Source organism: Symphalangus syndactylus, chromosome 3 (genome assembly GCF_028878055.3).
Source record: "Symphalangus syndactylus isolate Jambi chromosome 3, NHGRI_mSymSyn1-v2.1_pri, whole genome shotgun sequence".
NCBI lineage: Eukaryota > Metazoa > Chordata > Mammalia > Primates > Hylobatidae > Symphalangus > Symphalangus syndactylus.
In genome coordinates, this window is record NC_072425.2 from 8,856,734 (window position 1) to 8,876,298 (window position 19,565).

At 52.4% G+C, this 19,565-nt stretch overlaps 1 protein-coding gene across 2 annotated transcripts in view; it reads left to right on the plus strand.

Moving 5' to 3' along the window:
- Positions 1-457: 457 nt before the first annotated feature.
- UBAC1 (UBA domain containing 1) overlaps positions 458-19,565 on the plus strand; it is a 29,055-nt gene continuing 9,947 nt past the window's right edge. Inside the window, exons 1-7 of one of the 2 annotated variants that reach the window (XM_063636768.1) lie at positions 458-804; positions 6,382-6,502; positions 8,062-8,135; positions 13,897-14,004; positions 15,419-15,521; positions 15,788-15,896; positions 16,529-16,724. In XM_063636768.1, the coding sequence (XP_063492838.1) occupies positions 667-804; positions 6,382-6,502; positions 8,062-8,135; positions 13,897-14,004; positions 15,419-15,521; positions 15,788-15,896; positions 16,529-16,724 (849 nt within the window). In that variant the 5' untranslated portion in view covers positions 458-666. The remainder of the gene's footprint in view (positions 805-6,381; positions 6,503-8,061; positions 8,136-13,896; positions 14,005-15,418; positions 15,522-15,787; positions 15,897-16,528; positions 16,725-19,565) is intronic. The other variant, XM_055270401.2, reaches the window with a different exon arrangement.

The following is a 19,565-nucleotide window of genomic DNA, read 5'->3' on the forward strand; positions in this document are numbered from 1 at the left end:
CTGCCACTGAGGAGCCCCTGCTGGGCTCCAGCTGTCCCCGGGGGTCGGGCCCGAAGCCTCTCTGGTGGCTGATTGTTGGCCCTGCTGAACAACATCTGTGTCCCAACCCTGGAACTGTAGTGGGAGCTTATTTGGGGAGAAGGGTTTTTGCGGATGTAATTAAGTTCAGGATCTCCAGGTAATTTTAGTAAGTGCTGAACTGGACACATGGAATCTGGACGAGGTTGGAATTATCATAGGAGAAAAATGAGGACGTGTGTGCAAAATGGTGTGGGGGAGGAACGAAGCGACCGGAGAACTACAGCTCCCGGCATGCTCCGGGCGCGCCCGTGACGCACTGCCTTTACGGTAGCCACAGCGCGCCCCCGGCGGCGGGAGCGAGGCGCCTGTCCGAGAACCACATCTCCCGGCATGCGCCAGGCGCGCCCGTGACGCACTTCCGGTGCGGCGGCTACAGCGCGCCCCCGGCGGCTGCGGCGGCGGGAGCGAGGCGACCGCTCAGGCCGGGGCAAGTGACGGCGGCCGGGCCGACGGGAGCCGGGGCGGGGCGGCGGCGGCCCAGCTAAGGAGAGCGCGGGCGGTCTGGCCCCGCCCCCGCCCCGCCTGCCTGCCCGGTGACCTTCAGGGGCCCGGGCGGCGGGCGCAGACCCCTGCGGCGGCGGCGGGATGTTCGTGCAGGAGGAGAAGATCTTCGCGGGCAAGGTGCTGCGGCTGCACATCTGCGCGTCCGACGGCGCCGAATGGCTGGAGGAGGCCACCGAGGACACCTCGGTGGAGAAGCTGAAGGAGAGCTGCCTCAAGCACGTAAGGCCGGGCCCCGTCCCCTGCCCCCAACACCCGCCCCGGACCCCTCCGACTGCGGACCCCGCCTCAGTCCCCGAACCGCCCCGACCTGGGTTCCGCCGCCCAGTCTGCAGCTCCCAGGCCCTCTCCTCCGGGGGTGGAGGCAGCGCCTCCTGCCCTTTTGCCCGGCTCTCCCCCTTTCGGATCCCACATCTCTGGACGCTCGTCCCGGGCCTGGCCGGCCGGCCGGCGGACACCGGTCACTAAGCGCTCGCCCGGTGCCAGCCGCCCGGCCGAGCCCTGTACACGCCAGCCTCTCGGTTAACTCTGCAACTACGCAGGGAGGTAAGGGCAGATCGGGAAACCGGGGCCCGGAGAGTGAAATCGCCGACGGAGCAGGGCCTCATGACTTTCCAGCAGTTGTACCTTTTTGCTGTTGGGGTGAGGCTTTTTTCAGCAGCATCTCTGAGAGCTGAGAATTAACGTAGGCTCCTTCATTAAGAGGCCCCTTCTCCTTCCTCTCCCCTTCCCGCAGAGCCGGCTGCTTGGAGCTCTTTTCCTGGCTGGCCCCAGGCCACTGTGCCTTTTAGCTGGAGTCCCTGAAATAGTGCCGCTGCGGGACAAGGCCCTGCGCCCCTGCTTTTCTGCAGAGGTAAAATTGGTCAAGAGGGAAGGCCCAGGAGTAGGGTCTCCTCGCTGAGACACTGTTTAAAGTTTATTCACCTGAAATACTCCTGTGTATTTAGTTCCTTAGGTTGCTGATTTTTGGAACTAGTTCTCGAAAGGACTCAGTAAGGTCAACTAAGAAGCCTGTCCGTGTGTCAGACTGACCTCCTGTCTATACTTGACATGATCTGAGGGCTTGGCAGAATTTAGGCTGAAGGAGGCTGCAGCTTTCTAGTGGCAACTCCACGTGATAAGTTACATATCTGTGTTGACAGGTTGAGCGCGTTAGACTTCAGCTAAGTGTGGTCTCTGAGGATAAACTTCAGTTCTTACCATAGCAGCTGCTCGCATAGAGTACTTTCGAGTTGCTTTTGGGAGCATGGTTCTGTGGAGTTCTGGAACTGTCAGAGGCAAGCTTGGCAAGCCCCCTTCTGGAACGCAGTGGCTGTGAATAACTGGGAGGTGCTGGCCTCAGGATTCACACCAAGGAGGGGGCTGAGCCTCCTGCGTTCAAGGGCCGGTATGTTTTGGCTGCTTTCTTGCTTTTCTTCTGCCTCAGTCCGCATGATTTCACCGTCTGAACAACCATCGGGGCAGCACTAAGCTCCAGTGCCGGTAACTCCATGGGCATCCAGGCTGTTTGAGCCAGGTGTTGTTGCTTGTCTAGTTGGGTGTGTTTTAAAAAACTTCTCTGGGCCGGGCACGGTGGCTCACACTTGTAATCCCAGCACTTTGGGAGGCCGAGGTGGGCGGATCATGAAGTCAGGAGATTAAGACCATCTTGGCCAACATGGTGAAACCCTGTCTCAACTAAAATACAAAAAATTAGCCGGGCCTGGTGGTGTGCGCCTGTAATCCCAGCTACTTGGGAGGCTGAGGCAGGGGAATCGCTTGAACCCGGGAGGCGGAGGTTGCAGTGAGATGAGATCGCGCCACTGCACTCCAGCCTGGCGACAGAGCAAGACTCCATCTCAGAAAAAAAAAAAAAAAAAAAGAGACAAAAAAACCACAAACTTCTCTGAGGTGCTGTGTCCTCCCTGAGCCAGTACAGAAGCTCCTCAGGGGCCAGGCTCAGAGTGGCACCAAAACAAACTTGTGGGTTAATGGAATAGATAAAAATATCCTGTGGACCCCACACTGCATCGACATGGGATGTCCCCTGCGTTGCCACAGCGTTTAGTTTAACTCAGGGTGCGACGTACATGGCCATCATGACATTCTTTTATGAAAGGAAATAGGAAATGAGAGCTGTTTGATCCACAGATACTTACTTATGAATTTCAGGAGTACTGGGGGTCACTTAGGCAGCCAGTTCCGATGTGATGCTAATTATTATATTCCTGATATATATTATTCCATTTGGTGTTGAGATGTATCATTTGGGATTTTTTTTGTCATTCTACTTTAAATTGAGACTGTATTCCACTCTGCGGTTTCCACAGGTGTGGAGGATCTGACTAGCAGGGGATTTTCACACCACAAGAGCCGACATAAATTTCAGGACTCTAGAGCTGAGCGTCAGAAAGGCTCCCCACCACCACATCCCAGCGTGGTTCTGCAGGCAGGGCCAGAATGCATTAGTCAGAAAAGAGAATCCTCAAGTTGTGTATTTGAATGTCTCTCTGGAAGCCGGTCCCTGGATGTCATCCTGCTGTAGGCAGTGAGGTCTGGTGTCTGTTTTAGCTTCGTTCCTCCTCGCCAGGTCCCCAGTGCGTGCTGACGCTGGCATGATTTTTCCTTCCTCTTTTCCATCTGCCTGGAGGGGAATGATGTTGGCTTCTCCCCGCTGTGCTCCTGGGTGTGCACTCCTGAATCAAGGAGGGGTTTTATGATCACAACTCTTGCTGTTGCCTTTCCCTTTTCTGTTTTATGCAAATTGGGATCACCGTGGTGGCCTGTAGCTTCCATTGCCCTGGAGTGGAGAAGGGGGCAGAGGAACCTGTCTTGTACAACAGGTAGTTAATTAGTTTAAGAAAATTATACCTGGCTGGGCACGGTGGCTCATGCCTGTAATCCCAGCACTTTGGGAGGCCAAGACAGGCAGATCACAAGGTCAGGAGATCGAGACCATTCTGGCTAACACGGTGAAACCCCATCTCTCCTAAAAATACAAAAAAATTCACCGGGCATGGTGGCGGTCGCCTGTAGTCCCAGCTACTTGGGAGGCTGAGACAGGAGAATGGCGTGAACCTGGGAGGCGGAGCTTGCAGTGAGCCGAGATCAAGCCACTGCACTCCAGCCTGGGCGACAGAGCGAGACCCTGTCTCAAAAAAAAAAAAAAAAAAAGAAAAAGAAAATCATACCTGTGGTGCAGTAGAGTTTTTGGTATGTGTCATAAACATTCATGAAATTCCAGCCTGACCCACATGGCAATACCCCTTCTCTACTAAAAATGTAAAAAATAGCCTGGCATGGTAGTGGACTCCTGTAATCCCACCTACTCAGGAGGCTGAGGCACAAGAATCACTTGAACCTGGGAAGCGGAGGTTGCAATAAGTGGAGATCACGCCACTGCACTCCAGCCTGGGTGACAGAATGAGACCCTGTCTTTAAAAAAAAAAAAAGGGAGCTCATGAAATTGCCAGAATAGAACACAGTACCTGCTAGTATAGCTGTTAAATTTTCCATTTCCTAGATCGCACGAAGATGGGTCCTCAGATAACAGATTGCATCAGGTACAAGCAGAAACGAAGTCAGTACTCTTCTGGGGAGGAGCAGGATGTAGTGGGTTGGGGGTGTGAGGGCCTCCCTACTCCAGCGGCCTTGGTTGGGGCTTTTTTGCTGCCGTACCCCAGCTTCTGCCGAGAACAAAGAAGCAGAGTGACATGGTCGTCCTAGTGCTTCCGTGTTGTTCCTGGTGTGCTGGTGACACATGGACTATGGGTTTTTTGGGAATCAGTATGAGAATTATTTTGGAAAATTGCATTTCATAGTCTGTATTCTGAACTTGACAAATGAACTAGTCTGCAAACTTTAGGATCATGAAGAAGCACCCCCAGTATTTCAGGGAGCAGAGCCATTGTCAAATCCAGAGGCACTTGAGGGGTTCTCTGCCCTGTCGTAAATGGCAGGAGTGTGTCTTCCCTGTAGCTGCGTCCCCCCAACATCCCCTCAGCCTGGCCAGTTTTGTGTGAAGGAGTGACAGCCCCTGAGGCCGTCAATCCCTTTTTCAAAACCGTTTTCAGTCTTGGGAGCAACAGAAAATTCCAGTTACTCTTAAAATGCCAGTGTTGAGAGGTGAAGTGTGTGCTTAGATTTTCTTTCCCAGCAAGCAGTTGTGTGTGCTGGGTGTTTCAGAGCCTCTGTGGCAGCAAAGGGAGGTGGAAAGTGAGCTGACAGCGGGGCGTCTGCCCAGCCACCTGAGACGTCCGAGGACGGCCTGTCCTGGGGTGGTGCCCCGGCCCCGCTCCAGGCTGGGCCATGCTCCTGACGCACAGGCTGAGCCCGCTACCAGGTTTAGAAAGTGCCCAGTGAGGGTTTCATCCTTTTCTGATCTTCAGGTAATTCTACCATCTAACCTCAGGGGATCTGTAAGAGCAAGAAAATAGCCTCCTCTCCGCCCAGCTCTGAGTTCTGAAAGGCTTTCAGGCCAGGCTGCGGAACGTGGGTATTTTGTGAAACACAGAAGCGCAGCCCCTCTCCTCTCACCCCACGATTCCGGCTGGGGAGGCGCCATATTTGGTTAGGTGGGCACCATTTGGTGTGGTGTGCTGTGCTGTGCTGTGGTGTGCTGTGGTGTGGTGTGCTGTGCTGGGTGTGTCGGGCCGTGTGGTGCTGAGGCAGATAATAGGGTGGAGTCGTGGAGCTCTGGACCAACTTGGGCACGAACATGCAGGCACATGTGCCGACCTTGGTCTTCATCACACAGCACCATCAGTGTTTGCCGTTCTTCACAAAATGGTGAGCCAACACGCGTAGCCCCCATGTCCAAAGGAAAGCAGGACTCCCGCAAGCCAGTGCCATGTGCATGAGTCAGGGACAGCTGTGCGCTGTTTTGCAGAGAGGATGCTGGCTGAATTGAGGAGCAGGATCTACCCCTGCCAGCAGCTGGCTGTGAGGTCTTCGTAATGGCGGGGTTGGAAGGGGTCACGGCCATCTGCTCCAACTTCCTCTTGGAGTTTGCAGTCAGTAGCTGTCAAGATGGCTTCCCAGGTCCCCCGTGAGCGCTGGTCGGAGGTGGCTGTGGTGTGTGTGAGGGGGATCTCCTCACTGCTGCCCATGTGTTGCCTCCCGTTCCCTGCCCTGGTGTTGCAGGGTTTCCAGGGCCCTGGTGCCTGCATGACCATTGGTCCACCTTTGAGCAGCCCAGGGTGCAGCATGGCTGTTGCTTCGTGAGCTGGGCCACACCGACAGCAGTCATGCTAAGTGGCCCTCTTATCCCAATCTTGGGCTGCAACGTGGCTGTTGCTTAGTGAGCTGGCCAAGCTGAGAGCAATCATGCCAAGCGCTCCTCTTATCCCAATCTCGGGCTGTCTGCAAGCCAGTCTTCTTTCTGGGCAGCCTTTCTGGCCCCTTTCATGTGTCTGTGGAAAAAAGAAAAACAATTGCCCAAAACTTAGGTAGATCTTTAGGTCATCAGGAAACAATGGATCTGCTATTTTCATCTAAAATTATTTTCCAGATCTTTCTAGACCAAAGAAGCAATTCTGGTGGCTGCGAATTGTCAGTAGGGTGTGGTATATCAGAGCTGGGAGCTTGTTTCAGGAGTACTCCGTGGGCTGGGGATCAGCTCACTGGCCCAGGGGATCTGGCGCTATGATGCTTCATTTGGCATCTACCGTTAGTGGGAATTCTTTAATTTCATCCATGGTGTAATTTCTTAGCTCGTAAGAAAACCCAGTAAATTCCTGGTGTGGCTTGGGATGCCAGGTCCTATATTATCAGAATTACGATTTACTTATTTTCTATCTTGAAATATCTATTTTTCCCCAGTGTGCTCATGGGAGCTTAGAAGATCCCAAAAGTATAACCCATCATAAATTAATCCACGCTGCCTCAGAGAGGGTGCTGAGTGATGCTAGGACCATCCTGGAAGAGAATATCCAGGACCAAGGTAAGGCTACTGTGGGCGGGCGGGTTGGCATCAGGCATCGTGCGCTGCTGGGGGCGCTGGAGCCAGGAGGGGGTGGTCCACCCACAGGAGTCAGTGTTCTGAGTTGGACACGAGCACAAAAACGAGATCGACTAAAAGCATTCTGTTTTTCCTTTATTAAAAAGAGTTCCATTATAGAATATTTGTGAAAAACAGCAGAAATTGAAATTGAACAAGCAGCAGACATTTGAGAAGCCAAAGGTGAATTTCGCTTTTAGTTCTGTTTCAGAGCAAAGCCAGAGACTCCAGGGGTTCTGCAGGTTTCACCTTCATTGTGGTGATTGTTGTTGGCATTCCAGTGCAATGTTAGACACACACATCCATTTAATTGCTTATGGTTTTGTGTCTGGAGGCACTTGAAGAGCAGACATCAGTTTTGTCTGTGTCATTCAAATAATGCGTTTAATTATGGAATTCCTTGAAGTAAGCTGTTTTGAAAATCCTGGAAGTATTGCTAACAGATACCCACTGGGATGACCATCAAGCTCCAAGCCAGTGGGGGATGGCCACCGTCGTGGGCTGAGGATGAGCCACATCTCAGGTTTTGACCTCTGAGGGTTAAGACTAAACTCTCCAGCCTCACAGACTTTCTCAGAACTGAGCCGGTTAAAATGCCCTTTGCAGGATTGTCACCAATTCTTTGCACAATTATTGGGGCAGTGCCGTGCACGCCTCCTGGGCCACGGGTCACCTGGGGGTTCGTGCCAGGCCTGGGAGCTTGTACCTCAGCTAGGGCCATGCAGACATCATGCAAAAGTGAGGGAAGGCTGGTGTAGATGCTTGGTTTAGGGGGGCACCAAGCCTGGTCCTCTTTTGAGACAGGGTGTCGCTCAGTCACCCAGGCTGGAGTGCAGAGGTACAGTCAGGCTCACCGCTGCCTTGACCTCCTGGGCTCAAGCAATCCTCCCACCTCAGTCTCCCAAGTGGCTGGGACTACGGGCATGTGCCACCATGCGCAACTATTTTTTGTATTTTCCTAGAGATGGGGTCTCGCCGTGTTGTCCAGGCTTGTCTTGAACTGCTGGGCTCAAGTGATCCACCTGCCTCGTTCTCTCAGAGTGCTGGGATTACAGGAGTGAGCCACTGCACCCAGCTGAAGCCCTGCTCCTCTTCTTTTTTTTTTTTTTTTTTTTTTAAGATGAAGTCTTGCTCTGTTGCCCAGGCTGGAGTGCAGTGGTACAATCTCGGTTCACTGCAATCTCCGCCTCCCGAGTTCAAGTGATTCTCCTGCCTCAGCCTCCCGAGTAGCTGGTATTACAGGCGTGCACCACCACGCCTGGCTAATTTTTGTATTTTTAGTAGAGACGGGGTTTCACCATGTTGGCCAGGTGGGTCTTGAACGCCTGACCTCAGGTGATTCGTCCGCCTCAGCCTCCCAAAGTGCTAGGATTACAGACAGGAGCCACCACGCCCAGCCGAACCCCTGCCATTCTGTTCTCAGGGCATCCAGCACCCTTTATGCCATTCTGTGGATATGAAACGATAACCAGTGTGATGGATATACGTGTTGTTTTTTCTAGATGTCCTATTATTGATAAAAAAGCGTGCTCCATCACCACTTCCCAAGATGGCTGATGTCTCAGCAGAAGAAAAGGTAAATTTCAAAGTTTGCACTTGGGGACCTTGATTGGTGGAAGTCTACATTTAAGAATTATAGGCTGGGCACGGTGGCTCATGCCTGTAATCCCAGCACTTTGGGAGGCTGAGGCGGGTGGATTACGAGGTCAAGAGATCAGGACCATCCTAGCCAATATGGTGAAACCCCGTCTCTACTAAAAATACAAAAAAAATTAGCTGGGCCTGGTGGCGCATGCCTGTAATCCCAGCTACTCAGGAGGCTGAGGCAGGAGAATCTCTTGAACCTGGGAGGCGGAGGTTGCAGTGAGCCGAGATCGTGCCACTGCACTCCAGCCTGGCGACAGAGTGAGACTCCATCTCAAAATTAAATAAAAACTTAAAAAAAAAAGAATTAAAAAGAAGTTCTCTATACTAGTTGTTCACCAACCCACACATTCGCCATTTACCGTAGATGTGGTTATAAGGGGTTCTCTCTCCCAGCAGAGCCTGTTTAATCCATGTCAGTCCTGGTCCCTGCTCACGGGACCAGCACAGAAAACCTGCCTCTGAGTTTTCTGAGACAGAGAGGAGAGTAGGGACATGTCCTGCGTGACGGTTCACTCCCGCACTGCTGTGCACCTTCACCTGCGTGTGCTCCCGTTCCCTCCTCTTCCCAAGCAGCCAAGTCAGTCCTGACAGAAAAACGGAGGAAAGTGGGTAACCAACCACCACACAGAATAAGGGCTGCGCATGCAGAGAGCGGCCGGTGAGGGAGCACTCGTAACAAGCTCCGCCTCGCACCGCACAGGCTCAGCATCCCCATCCAAAAATCCAAACGCGGAAATGCACTGCAGTCTGAAACTTTTTGAGTGCCGAAATGACACTTAATAGAAGTGCTCATTGGTGCTTTTTGAGTTTATTATTTGGAATGCAAATATTCCCAAATCTGAAAAAACCCGAAATCCGAAACAGTTGTGGTCCCAGGCATTTCAGATGAGGGATACTCAGCCTGCACTGTTAATGCTGAGAGAGGCTGAGTTCTGCCCGCCTTGTCTATTTCTTGCAAAACAGAACTGGATGTCATTGGTGTTTACATTCACTCACATGTTACTGATTCATGGTCTGTGCAGTCCACTTGTGTGTGTACCTTAGGAACGCCGTGCAGTGTGGTGTTTACTGGCTGCCCCAGAAGCTCATGCTTTGGGAAGCTCACTAAGCAGAGGAAGATGCGTTCTGCAAGTGTGTGTCCTACCCCACAGCAGGGCCCGCGCCCGCGCCCAGCATGGAGCCTGCTGGCTAGAAGGGCAGCCACTTTTCCTCTGCTGTCTTTGCATTACTCATCTCAAGGGTAGAGGTTCTTGCTTGTGCTTTGCGAGGCTAAGGAGAGTGTTCACCCCAGAGAAAGAGCGGGTCAAACTCTTCTGGGCTAGGCTCATGCCTGGTAGTGCATAAGCTATTTTTGGGTTTCATCTGGGACCACGGGTCCCCAGGAAGAGCGCCCTGGGCTTGGGTCCCCTCCTTATCTTCAGTCACACCTGGCCACGCATGAGTGACACACAGGCTGCCGCCCCACCCATCTGCAGTGGACAGATCTGGGCCTGCCTCTGCCTGTCCCCGAGTCAGGCCTGTTTCTGGGAACTGCTGCAGGCAGCATTCACAGTTCTCAGATTACAGTTTGACGGTTGGTGTTCAGACTTACAGGCCTGTAAATAATATAAACAGCAGGGTCTGACCATACAGCCATTGCCCCACAGCCTCTTGGGTGGGTAGCTTGGAGCTAACCTGAGGAGCTTACCTTTTCTCTTCAAATATTTGCAAACCGAAACATTGTAAGATGTCAATTCATATTTTTATGAATTAATTATTATTATTATTATTATTGAGACAGAGTTTCGCTCTTGTTACCCAAGCTAGAGTGCAGTGGCGCGATCTCGGCTCACTGAAACCTCTGCCTTCCAGGTTCAAACGATTCTCCTGCCTCAGCCTCCCAAGTAGCTGGGATTACAGGTGCATGCCACCACGCCCAGCTAATTTTTTGTATTTTTAGTAGAGACGGGGTTTCACCGTGTTGGCCAGGCTGGTCTCGAACTCCTGACCTCAGGTGATCCACCTGCCTCGGCCTCCCAAAGTGCTAGGATTATAGGCATGAGCCATTGCTCCTGGCCTAAATTAATTTTTAATTTAGTTTTTGTTTTTGTTTTAGAGACAGGATCTCACTCTGTTGCCCAGGCCACAGTGCAGTGGTACAATCATAACTCACTGCAACCTTGACCTCCTGGGCTCAAGCAGTCCTTCTGCCTCAGCCTCCTGAGTAGCTGGGACCGCAGGTGTGTGCCACCACATCCAGCTAATTTTTGTATTTATGAATTAATTTTTAAGTCAAAGTGACGTATGTTTTTAAAAGGTCAAATAATACTACAAATCTTTTAATAAAAATTAGTAGTCTTTGCTGGGTGCGGTGGCCCACCCCTGTAGTCCCAGCACTTTGGGAGGCTGAAGTGGGAGGATCACTTGAGCCCAGGAATTTGAGACCAGCCTGGGCAGCATGATGAAACCCTGTCTCTACAAAAAATATAAAACATTAGTTGGGCCTGTTGGCACAAGCCAGGCAGTGCACACCAGGCTGGAGTGTGTGGTACGATCTCACCTCACTGCCACCTCTGTCTCCTGGGCTTAAGCGATCCTTCTCCCTCAGCACCAGGAGTAAAGCAGCTGGTACTATAGGTGTGTGCCACCACCCCTGACTAATTTTTGTATTTTTTGTAGACATGGAGTCTCACCATGTTGCCCAGGCTGGTCTTGAACCCCTGGGCTCAGGTGGTCTGTTCACCTTGGTCTCCCCAAGTGTTGGGATTACAGGCGTGAATCACCGTGCCCGGCCCAACCACTCATAACTCTTGTTATCTTTAACAGTTCTCTTCCTGATTTAGAAATCATATGTGTATATTATTATTCCTTGAATGACCAGCTTTAGTCTCTACTGACTTCTTAATGAAGAGGCTACAGTACCTCCCTCTCTCCTCCCTTGAGGGTTAGATCATAATGTTGAAGATCTCAGGGTTTTCATTACTAGTATAATTGAAGTGTAGTTTTCAGCTGTGAGCAAAATTGATTAAGATTATCCATCCTTCTTACACAACTGTATTTTTCCTGGAATTAATATTTGCCTCTTCCTTTCGTTTGCTTGTTGAGTTTCTTATAGGCTTATCGCTGATTTTTTCATGCTCTTCCACAGAGCCAATAAAGCTTCTGGAAACATGGTCACAGATGTTAGGTCACTGGGGCGTTCCCTCCCTCCACATCCCTCTGGCCTGCGCATCTGTCTGAGTCGCTGCCTTCCAGGCCTGCTGCACAGCCTGGCTTTCCTGCCTCTTTCCTGTGTTAGAGTTTGCTAAGTCTATGCGAGTTTTCCGTTGCCACCTAACAAATTGCCACACACGTAGCCGCTTAAAACAGCACTTGGCTTGTAGCTCGCAGTTCTGTAGGGCAGAAGTCTGGCTGGGTGAGCTCAGCTGGTTTCCGTGCTCAGGGTCTCGAGCTGAAATCAGGGTGCTGAAGGGCTGCGTTCAGGGTGCTGAAGGGCTGCTTTCCTTTCCAAGGCTGGGAAAGATTCTGCTTCTGAGGTCTTCCGGCGGTTGGCGAGTCCAGTTCCGACCCATTTTCTTGCTGGTGGCCAGCTGGGGGCTGCTGGGGGCTGCTCTCAGGGCCTGGGCACGGTCCGCATTCCTACCCACACAGCCTCCTCCTCCTTCAGAGCCAGCAACGGGATTTCTGAAGTGTTGAATCTCTCTTTCCAGAAAGAGACCCATCCCTTTTAAGGACCTGCCTGATTAGGTGAGGCCCACCAAGGATCATGCTCTTTCCCCAGAGTCGGCTGTGCTGCGTGATATAACCTGACCCCAGAGTGGAATGTGTCCTGCTCATGCTCTGCAGCCACGCACGGGCAACTGCCAGGCCCGGGGAGCATGCGGCCGTCCTCGAGTTCTGCCTGCCGCAGGACCAGGTGTCTTGTTCTTCTCGATCTGTCCCTTGGTCTGGTGGAGCCTGACTTCCTCTAGTGCCCGGGAGGGGAAACCATCTTGAGGCCTTGTATTCCAGCGCAGGAGCTGTAGAGGGGGCGCCAGCCGTGTGCGGTATGCAAGGCAGCTCTGAGCCGTTCCTCCCTGCACCAGCCGCCTCCCCTTCCTCTGCTCCTTCTGGAACCTTCTGCCATCTGCTGTGCTTTAGTGTTCTGGAATATTCCATGGTGTCTCTGCTGCAGGTCTTTTTCTCTTTGCTATGCCCGGCACATTGACTCTGGAGATGCAGATGTTTGAGTTCTGGGAAATTTAGTCCTGAAAAATGTCCTGAATTGGTTTTTTGATCTCCTTGTTTTCTTTTCTCTTTCTGTAACTCTTATGAGTTGACTGGTAGGCCTGTTTTCTGAGGGATTCCTTGACGTTATCCTCTAAACGTTCTGTAGCCTTTTTGATCTGGCTGTAACATGTTTAAATTCCTAAGCCGGTTCTCCTCCTCAGATGATGTCTTCTAGCATTCCGGTGTGTTCCTCTGCGGGCCGTGTGTCCTGGCTCATAAGCACTATCCTCTTCCCTGCTGGCTCCTCACTTTGTGTTGCTTTCTGTTGTTCCTCTTCTTTTTTTTTGAGACGGAGTCTCACTGTCACTCACCCAGGCTTGAGTGCAGTGGTGTGATCTCAGCTCACCTCCCAGGTTCAAGCGATTCTCCTGCCTCAGCCTCCCGGGTAGCTGGGATTACAGGTGTGCACGAGGACACCGGGCTTATTTTTGTATTTTTAGTAGAGATGGTGTTTCACCATGTTGGCCATGCTGGTCTCGAACTCCTGACCTCAAGTAATTCACCCACCTCGGCCTTGCAAAGTGCTGGGATTGCAGGCATGTGCCATCTTCCAGAGGCCCTGGATCTTGTTAGCAGCGCTTTGGGACTGGGTGGCTGGCTGGGGCACTGCCCTTTGGGTGCAGACCCTGCCATTTTGCCCCCTTCCACCTCTTGGCTGTGTCTGCCCCGCTCCCCTGCTGCTGGGTCTCCCTGTTGAGGGTGCTGGGGGTGCTGCTTTCTCTCTCATGAGCCTAGGGCTCCTGGCCCGGGGTCTCAAGCCCAGCTCTCTGGGAGCTGCCGGCAGGACTGGATGGCAGGGGAGCACAGGGCAGGGTGGCGGGGGGTGGAGCGCTAGCTCCTGAGGCTCACTCCCTGTCCCCTGCCACTGATGCAGTTCTAGGAGGCTGGAATGGTCTTGTGTCCATGCTCTGCTCTTGGCCTGAGCCTTTGTAGCTCCACTGATGCCTCCATCCTCGTCCTCTGCTGTCTTCTGAGAATGTGCTGTCACTCTTCCGGTTCTGTCTCTCTCCCATCACTTTTGTTCTCGTGAGTTTCTACTGCCATAACTGCCCGTCAGGAGCTTCCCAGAAGGAGCAGAGATGAGTTCGTGGTTTTGGCCTCAGGGCTCAGCTGCAGCCTGGGTGGTTCTTCTGGAGTCGCCTCCCTTGCCCCAGCCCTGCCACAGCCCCCGTGTGGTTGTCATTCTATGACCCTTGCTCTTGCTCTGCCCCTCACCTACTGCTTCACTCTTATTTACGGCGGAGCAGAGGCTGAGGACACGTTTGCTGTCCCTGGGCCTTGCACAGAATTCTCCAGGCTCCCCCAGCTCATCAAGGAGTTTACACCTCTGGCTCCTAAAGGAGATGGAGTCTTTCCTGGGCAGAGCTCTGCTGATTCAGTTTTCATCATCTTTTTGCTGCTCTTACGTTTGTCTCGGACTTTCTGATTCCTTTTCTGTGTAGAAAAAACAAGACCAGAAAGCTCCAGATAAAGAGGCCATAGTCCGGGCCACCGCCAACCTGCCCTCCTACAACATGGACCGGGCCGCGGTCCAGACCAACATGAGAGACGTGAGTGTCAGCCCAGAGCGGCGGCGGGCGCATGGGGTCCCCGTGTAGGGGATTGCCGTGGGGGGGTTCCCGTGGGGCGGGGCAGCAAGAGGAGATTCTCTGGGAGTGTGTGGGGAAGCCGGTGGGTGGGTCTATAGCACTGCACTATTTTGCATTTTTTCTGTAAATCAAAAATTATTTCCAAGTAAGAGTTGGAAAGCCATCTGAAGGCAGGACTGAAAAGATAGATATCCCTGGGAAAACGTCAGCCCGGCCCTGAGTTTGGCAAAACCGTTTAGATAGAATTCTGCACCCGAAGCGGGTGGATCATCTGAGGTCAGAAGTTCGAGACCAGCCTGGCCAACGTGATGAAACTCCATCTCTACTAAAAATACTAAAAATCAGCTGGGCGTAGTGGCAGGCACCTGTAATCCCAGCTATTCAGGAGGCTGAGACAGGAGAATCACTTGAACCCGGGAGGCAGAGGTTGCAGTGAGCCGAGATCGCATCATTGTACTCTAGCCTGGGCAGCAAGAGCGAAACTCCGTCTCAAGAAAAAAAAAAAAAACCCGTGAGTTATTTTGGGTCAGAACATTCTGAGTTAAAAAAGAAAAGTGTTTGCAGTGCTCACGTGGATGCCACAGCAGGCAGGGGAGGCACGTGCTGTGCCAGGGTGGGAGGACGGCTGGCTTCCAACTTCATCCGATGCCAGTCCGACCTAAGGGCACTGCCATAAGCCCTGTTTCATTTTAGGAATGAACCTCTTGGGGTCTCTTCCAGAGAGTTCTGTGCTGACCAGGGCATGGTGGCTTTTCCCCAGCAGCCAGCATGTGTGTCTCCCATCCTGTGTGTGTCCAGCTCAGAGGTATTTGTCTAGTGTGGTGTCTACACCAAGGCTCACACTTGTGTGAGAGTAGGGACAGCTGATGCCTGACCTCTAGGCCCTGTAGCCAGGAGGTGTTCTGGAGGGCATCTCCGGTCCATCCCACGGCCCCTCTTGCCTGGGGAGGACAGTGATGGCTGCTGCAGATGCTGTGTGGCAGCCATGCCTCCACCGGGGGCTGGCAGACTCGTGGGCGTGGAGCCTCAGATGATTCTGTTTTCTTCAGTGAAGCCAGAGAGGGTCTTCAGCTTGCCCTGCACCTGTGCCAGCTGGGCCGACGGTTTCCTCACTGGGCACAGGCTGAGTATCAGGCCAGCACTGAGCGACCATCACCAGGCATTCCTGTCCCTTTCCACTGGCTTCACTCCCACCTGCAGGGAGGCCCTTGGCCCTGCCACTCCCCTGCCTTGCCCTCAGCTGCTCCTGCTGTCTTGCAGGAAAGCAGCGTCATCGCGACTCTCAGAATCAGAGTTCTAGGACAGGGGAGCAAGTCATAGATCCAAGTAGGTTTGCTGGACATTTAGAGAATTGATCTCCTTTTTTTCACCACAGTTCCAGACAGAACTCCGGAAGATACTGGTGTCTCTCATCGAGGTGGCGCAGAAGCTGTTAGCGCTGAACCCAGATGCGGTGGAATTGTTTAAGAAGGCGAATGGTATGAGTCAACCCCGATGCTTGCATTCCAGGCGCGGTTCACTGCCGGCCTTGGGGAGCGTCTGCAGCTCCACGCACTGACCGGAAGCTCAGTGCTTTATGGAAGCGCTGATGAGGGCCTGGGGCCTGCCTCACTGGCAACTCCTGTTGATACGCCTGAGGGCCGGCAGGCAGCGCTCAGACAGATAATTGCTGCAAATGTTTGTGCTCAGATAAGGCCCTTGAGCCTGAGGCTGGAGCCCTCATGGCCCTGTCGTCTCCCTGCAGCAATGCTGGACGAGGACGAGGATGAGCGTGTGGACGAGGCCGCCCTGCGGCAGCTCACGGAGATGGGCTTTCCGGAGAACAGAGCCACCAAGGCCCTTCAGCTGAACCAGTGCGTGGGGGCCACCTCCTTCCCTTTCCGGGGACATGTGGGGCCTGGTCTTGGGGGGGCTCCCACCGTGGGTGACATCCTCCTACCCTAAACTCTTTGACTGAATCATTTCTAACGTGTGGGGTTTTGAAGAGGTACCTTAAATATGTGCCTCCAAAGTGTTTTTGGGGTGAATGTGACAGAACAGTCTGTGTAAATTCTCTTTGGGCCGTTGTATGAGAACTCAAGGTGAATCCCGTTCATAGCAGGGACACGGCCTCTAACAGTCTTCTCAGGATTCCCATGTGAGTTACTTGCCCTGCTTCTGTGTTCAGATCTAAAATGAATGATCCGAGATCCAGGGGCAGCCGGGGGCAGTTCCCCGTGCTCCCTATCTAAGCCCTCAGCAGAGACCTCTGGGTCCGCTTGCCTCTCCTTAGACATGGGCTTCTGTTTCTGCCCAGGGTCTCAAGGTAGTCTGAGGCAAGGACCAGAGCTTCAGTCGCCCCTGTGTTCATTCAGGTTCTTGTTACAAGGGTCACCAGCTGATGCTGGAGAAGTCACTACCATAGCAGAGGCTCTTGGGAATGGACAGGAGGTGAAGGCCCTGGTCCGTTAGTCTGGAGTGTTGGAAAGAGTCTCTTGCCTTGCAGCATGTCGGTGCCTCAGGCCATGGAGTGGCTAATTGAACACGCAGAAGACCCAACCATAGACACGCCTCTTCCAGGCCAAGCTCCCCCAGGGGCCGAGGGGGCCACAGCAGCCGCCACCGATGAGGAGGCCAGAGATGAGCTAACGGAAATCTTCAAGAAGATCCGGAGGAAAAGGGAGTTTCGGGCTGATGCTCGGGTATGTGTTACTAGACCTATCTCCAGGCAGAGTCGCCGTGTCTTCCCTTGAGGTGGCGCCATGGAAAGGAAGCTGGGGCTGCGTGGCTGCCCTTGGGCTGAGCCGGCTCCTGTCCCAGGAGAGAGAGAAGCTGGGGAAGGGGTTTACAGGCGGGCCTGGGAAATGGCGAGCCTGGGGGCGGTGGGCCTGGGGACCGTGGCCCGAGTTTCTGAGCACACCTGTAGGTTGTCCTGGCTTGAATCCAGGCGCCCCAGTTTCCTCTGTGTTGCCACGTTCGTCACCTTTTGAAAAACTTGATATTTTACAGTTCCTGCTGACCACTCATCCACAAGCCGCCCCTGTTTGGCGGCCTCTCTGCGGGGTGGGGGCCCTGCCCAGAGACTGGGAGGGTCATTTGCCGTGGGGGGTGTCCGTGAGCGAGGGGCTGCTCAGGCTGCCAGCCGCCTCCATGGCACAGTCTGCAGGGCTGAAGGGTCCCTGCGCCTGTGTGTGTGGACCTTCCTTGCCCGCGCCTCATCTCCCCGTTCTTGCTTCTTTTTCCTGTTCTTTGATTCAGGTTTTACTTCCTCCTTGGAGGTTTCTGTCTGTCTCTGACATGCTCAGATGGCAGATCTGCTCCATCTGCATGCTCTCGTCTCACATGTGGCACTGATCGTTTCCTTGGGGTGTGTGACACTGTGCTGTGGCCTCACCTGCGGAGCTCGTGTTTTCCATGGAGTTCCATGTGGCCAGGCTGTAGACATCCACCTGGGGTGATTCTGAGTTTGCTTCTGTCGGTGATGAGTGGGGCCCCTGCCCCGCCATGTCCTGCAGTGTAACCCTAGGCTTTGCAGCTCAGGTCTTCCTTGCACAGGGTTCCGTGGAGACAAATGCTTTTCTTTGTTTCTTTTAAAATTTGATGTAATGTAAAGTTCTGGGATACATATGCAGGATGTGCAGGTTTGTTACATAGGCAAATATGTGCCATGGTGGTTTGCTGCACGTGTCAGCCCATCACCTAGGTATGAAGTCCAGCATGCATGAGCTATTTTTCATGATGCTTTCCCTCCCACAGACCCCCCGATGGGCCCCAGTGTGTGATGTTCCCTTCCCTGTGTCCATGTGTTCTCATTTTTCAGCTCCCACTTATAAGTGAGAACATGAGGGGCTTGGTTTTTTGTTCCTGTGTTAGTTTGCCGAGGACAATGGCTTCCAGCTTCATCCATGACCCTGCAAAGGACGTGATCTTGTTCCTTTTTATGGCTGCATAGTATTCCGTGGTGTATATGTCCCACATTTTCTTTATTCAGTCTATCCAGTTTCTTTTCTTATCTGTGGGCATTTGAGTTGATTCTATGTCTTTGCTATTGTGAATAGTGCTGCAGTGAACATATGTGTGCACGTATCTTTGTAATAGAATGATTTCTGTTCCTTTGGATATATACCCAGTAATGGAGTTGCAGGGTCAAATGGTATTTCTGTTTCTGGGTCTTTGAGGAATCACCACGTCTTCCACAATGGTTGAACTAATTTACATTCCCACCAACAATGTAAAAGCGTTCCTATTTCTCCACAGCCTCACCAGCAGCTGTTGTTTCTTGACTTTTTAATAATCATCATTCTGATTGGCATGAGATGGTATCTCATTGCGGTTTTGATTTGCATTTCTCTAATGATCAGTGATGTTGAGCCTTGCTCTGTCACCCAGGCTGGATTCTTCCTGCCTCAGCCTCCTGAGTAGCTGGGACTACAGGCACACACCCACCACGCCCAGCTAATTTTTGTATTTTTAGTGGAGACAGGGTTTCACCATGTTGGCCAGGCTGGTCTCAAACTCCTGACCTCAAGCGATCTGCCTGCCTCGGCCTCCCAAAGTGCTGGGATTACAGGTGTGAGCCACCATGCCCGGCCAACTGTCTTCTTTTGAGAAGTGTCTGATCATGTCCTTTGCCCACTTTTTAATGGGGTTGTTTTTTCCTTGTAAATTTGTTTATTCCATGTAGATTCTGGATATTAGATCTTTGTCAGGTGAATAGATTGCAAAAATGTTCCCTTCTGTAGGTTGTCTGTTCACTCTGAGGGTAGTTTCTTTTGCTGTGCAGAAGCTCTTTAGTTAGATCCCATTGAGACAAATGCTTTTCTAGTCTATCTTCCCATCTTTTCAGGGTCCTGGTTTTAAGTAAGTGTCTCAGTTCCCAGTCCCTACCTCCCATGGGCCCAAGGCGCACGTTCTGTCTGTGTGTAGACATCAGACCCCGCCCTCCCAGGGCAGCCCCTGCGCACACTCTCTCACAGGGCTAGCTTTCTGTCTCTTCCTTCTTGGTTTTTATCACTTGTGGATATCCCTTTCTTGTGAGTTTAGCTATGCATTTAAAAGTTTCTCTTTTTTTGAGACAGTTTCACTCTGTCACCCAGTCTGGAGTGTGGTGGTACAATCATGGCTCACTGCAGCCTTGACCTCCTGGGCTCAAATGATGCTACTTCAGCCTCCTGGGTAGCTCTTACAGGCACGCACCACCACCCTGGGCTAATTTTTAATTTTTTTTAAATTTTGTACAGATAAGGATCTCCCTGTGTTGTCCAGGCTGTTCTTGAACTCCTGTCCTCAAGTGATCCTCCTGCCTTGGCCTTCCAAAGTGCTGGAATTACAGGCATGAGCCATTGTGCCCAACCTAAAAGCATTTTTGTTTTATTTTCATCTAGCATTTCTAGGTTTAGCAGGAAGTTTGTCTCGTTGTGCTTGTCTCCTAGGGAGCCAAGTTCACATCGGATCCTGGAAGCCTGTCTGAGTGGAGTGGTCACTCTCCAGCTGGGTCCCTTGTGCACTGAGGTTGGACTTTGCACTCTCCTGTGTTGAGGTCC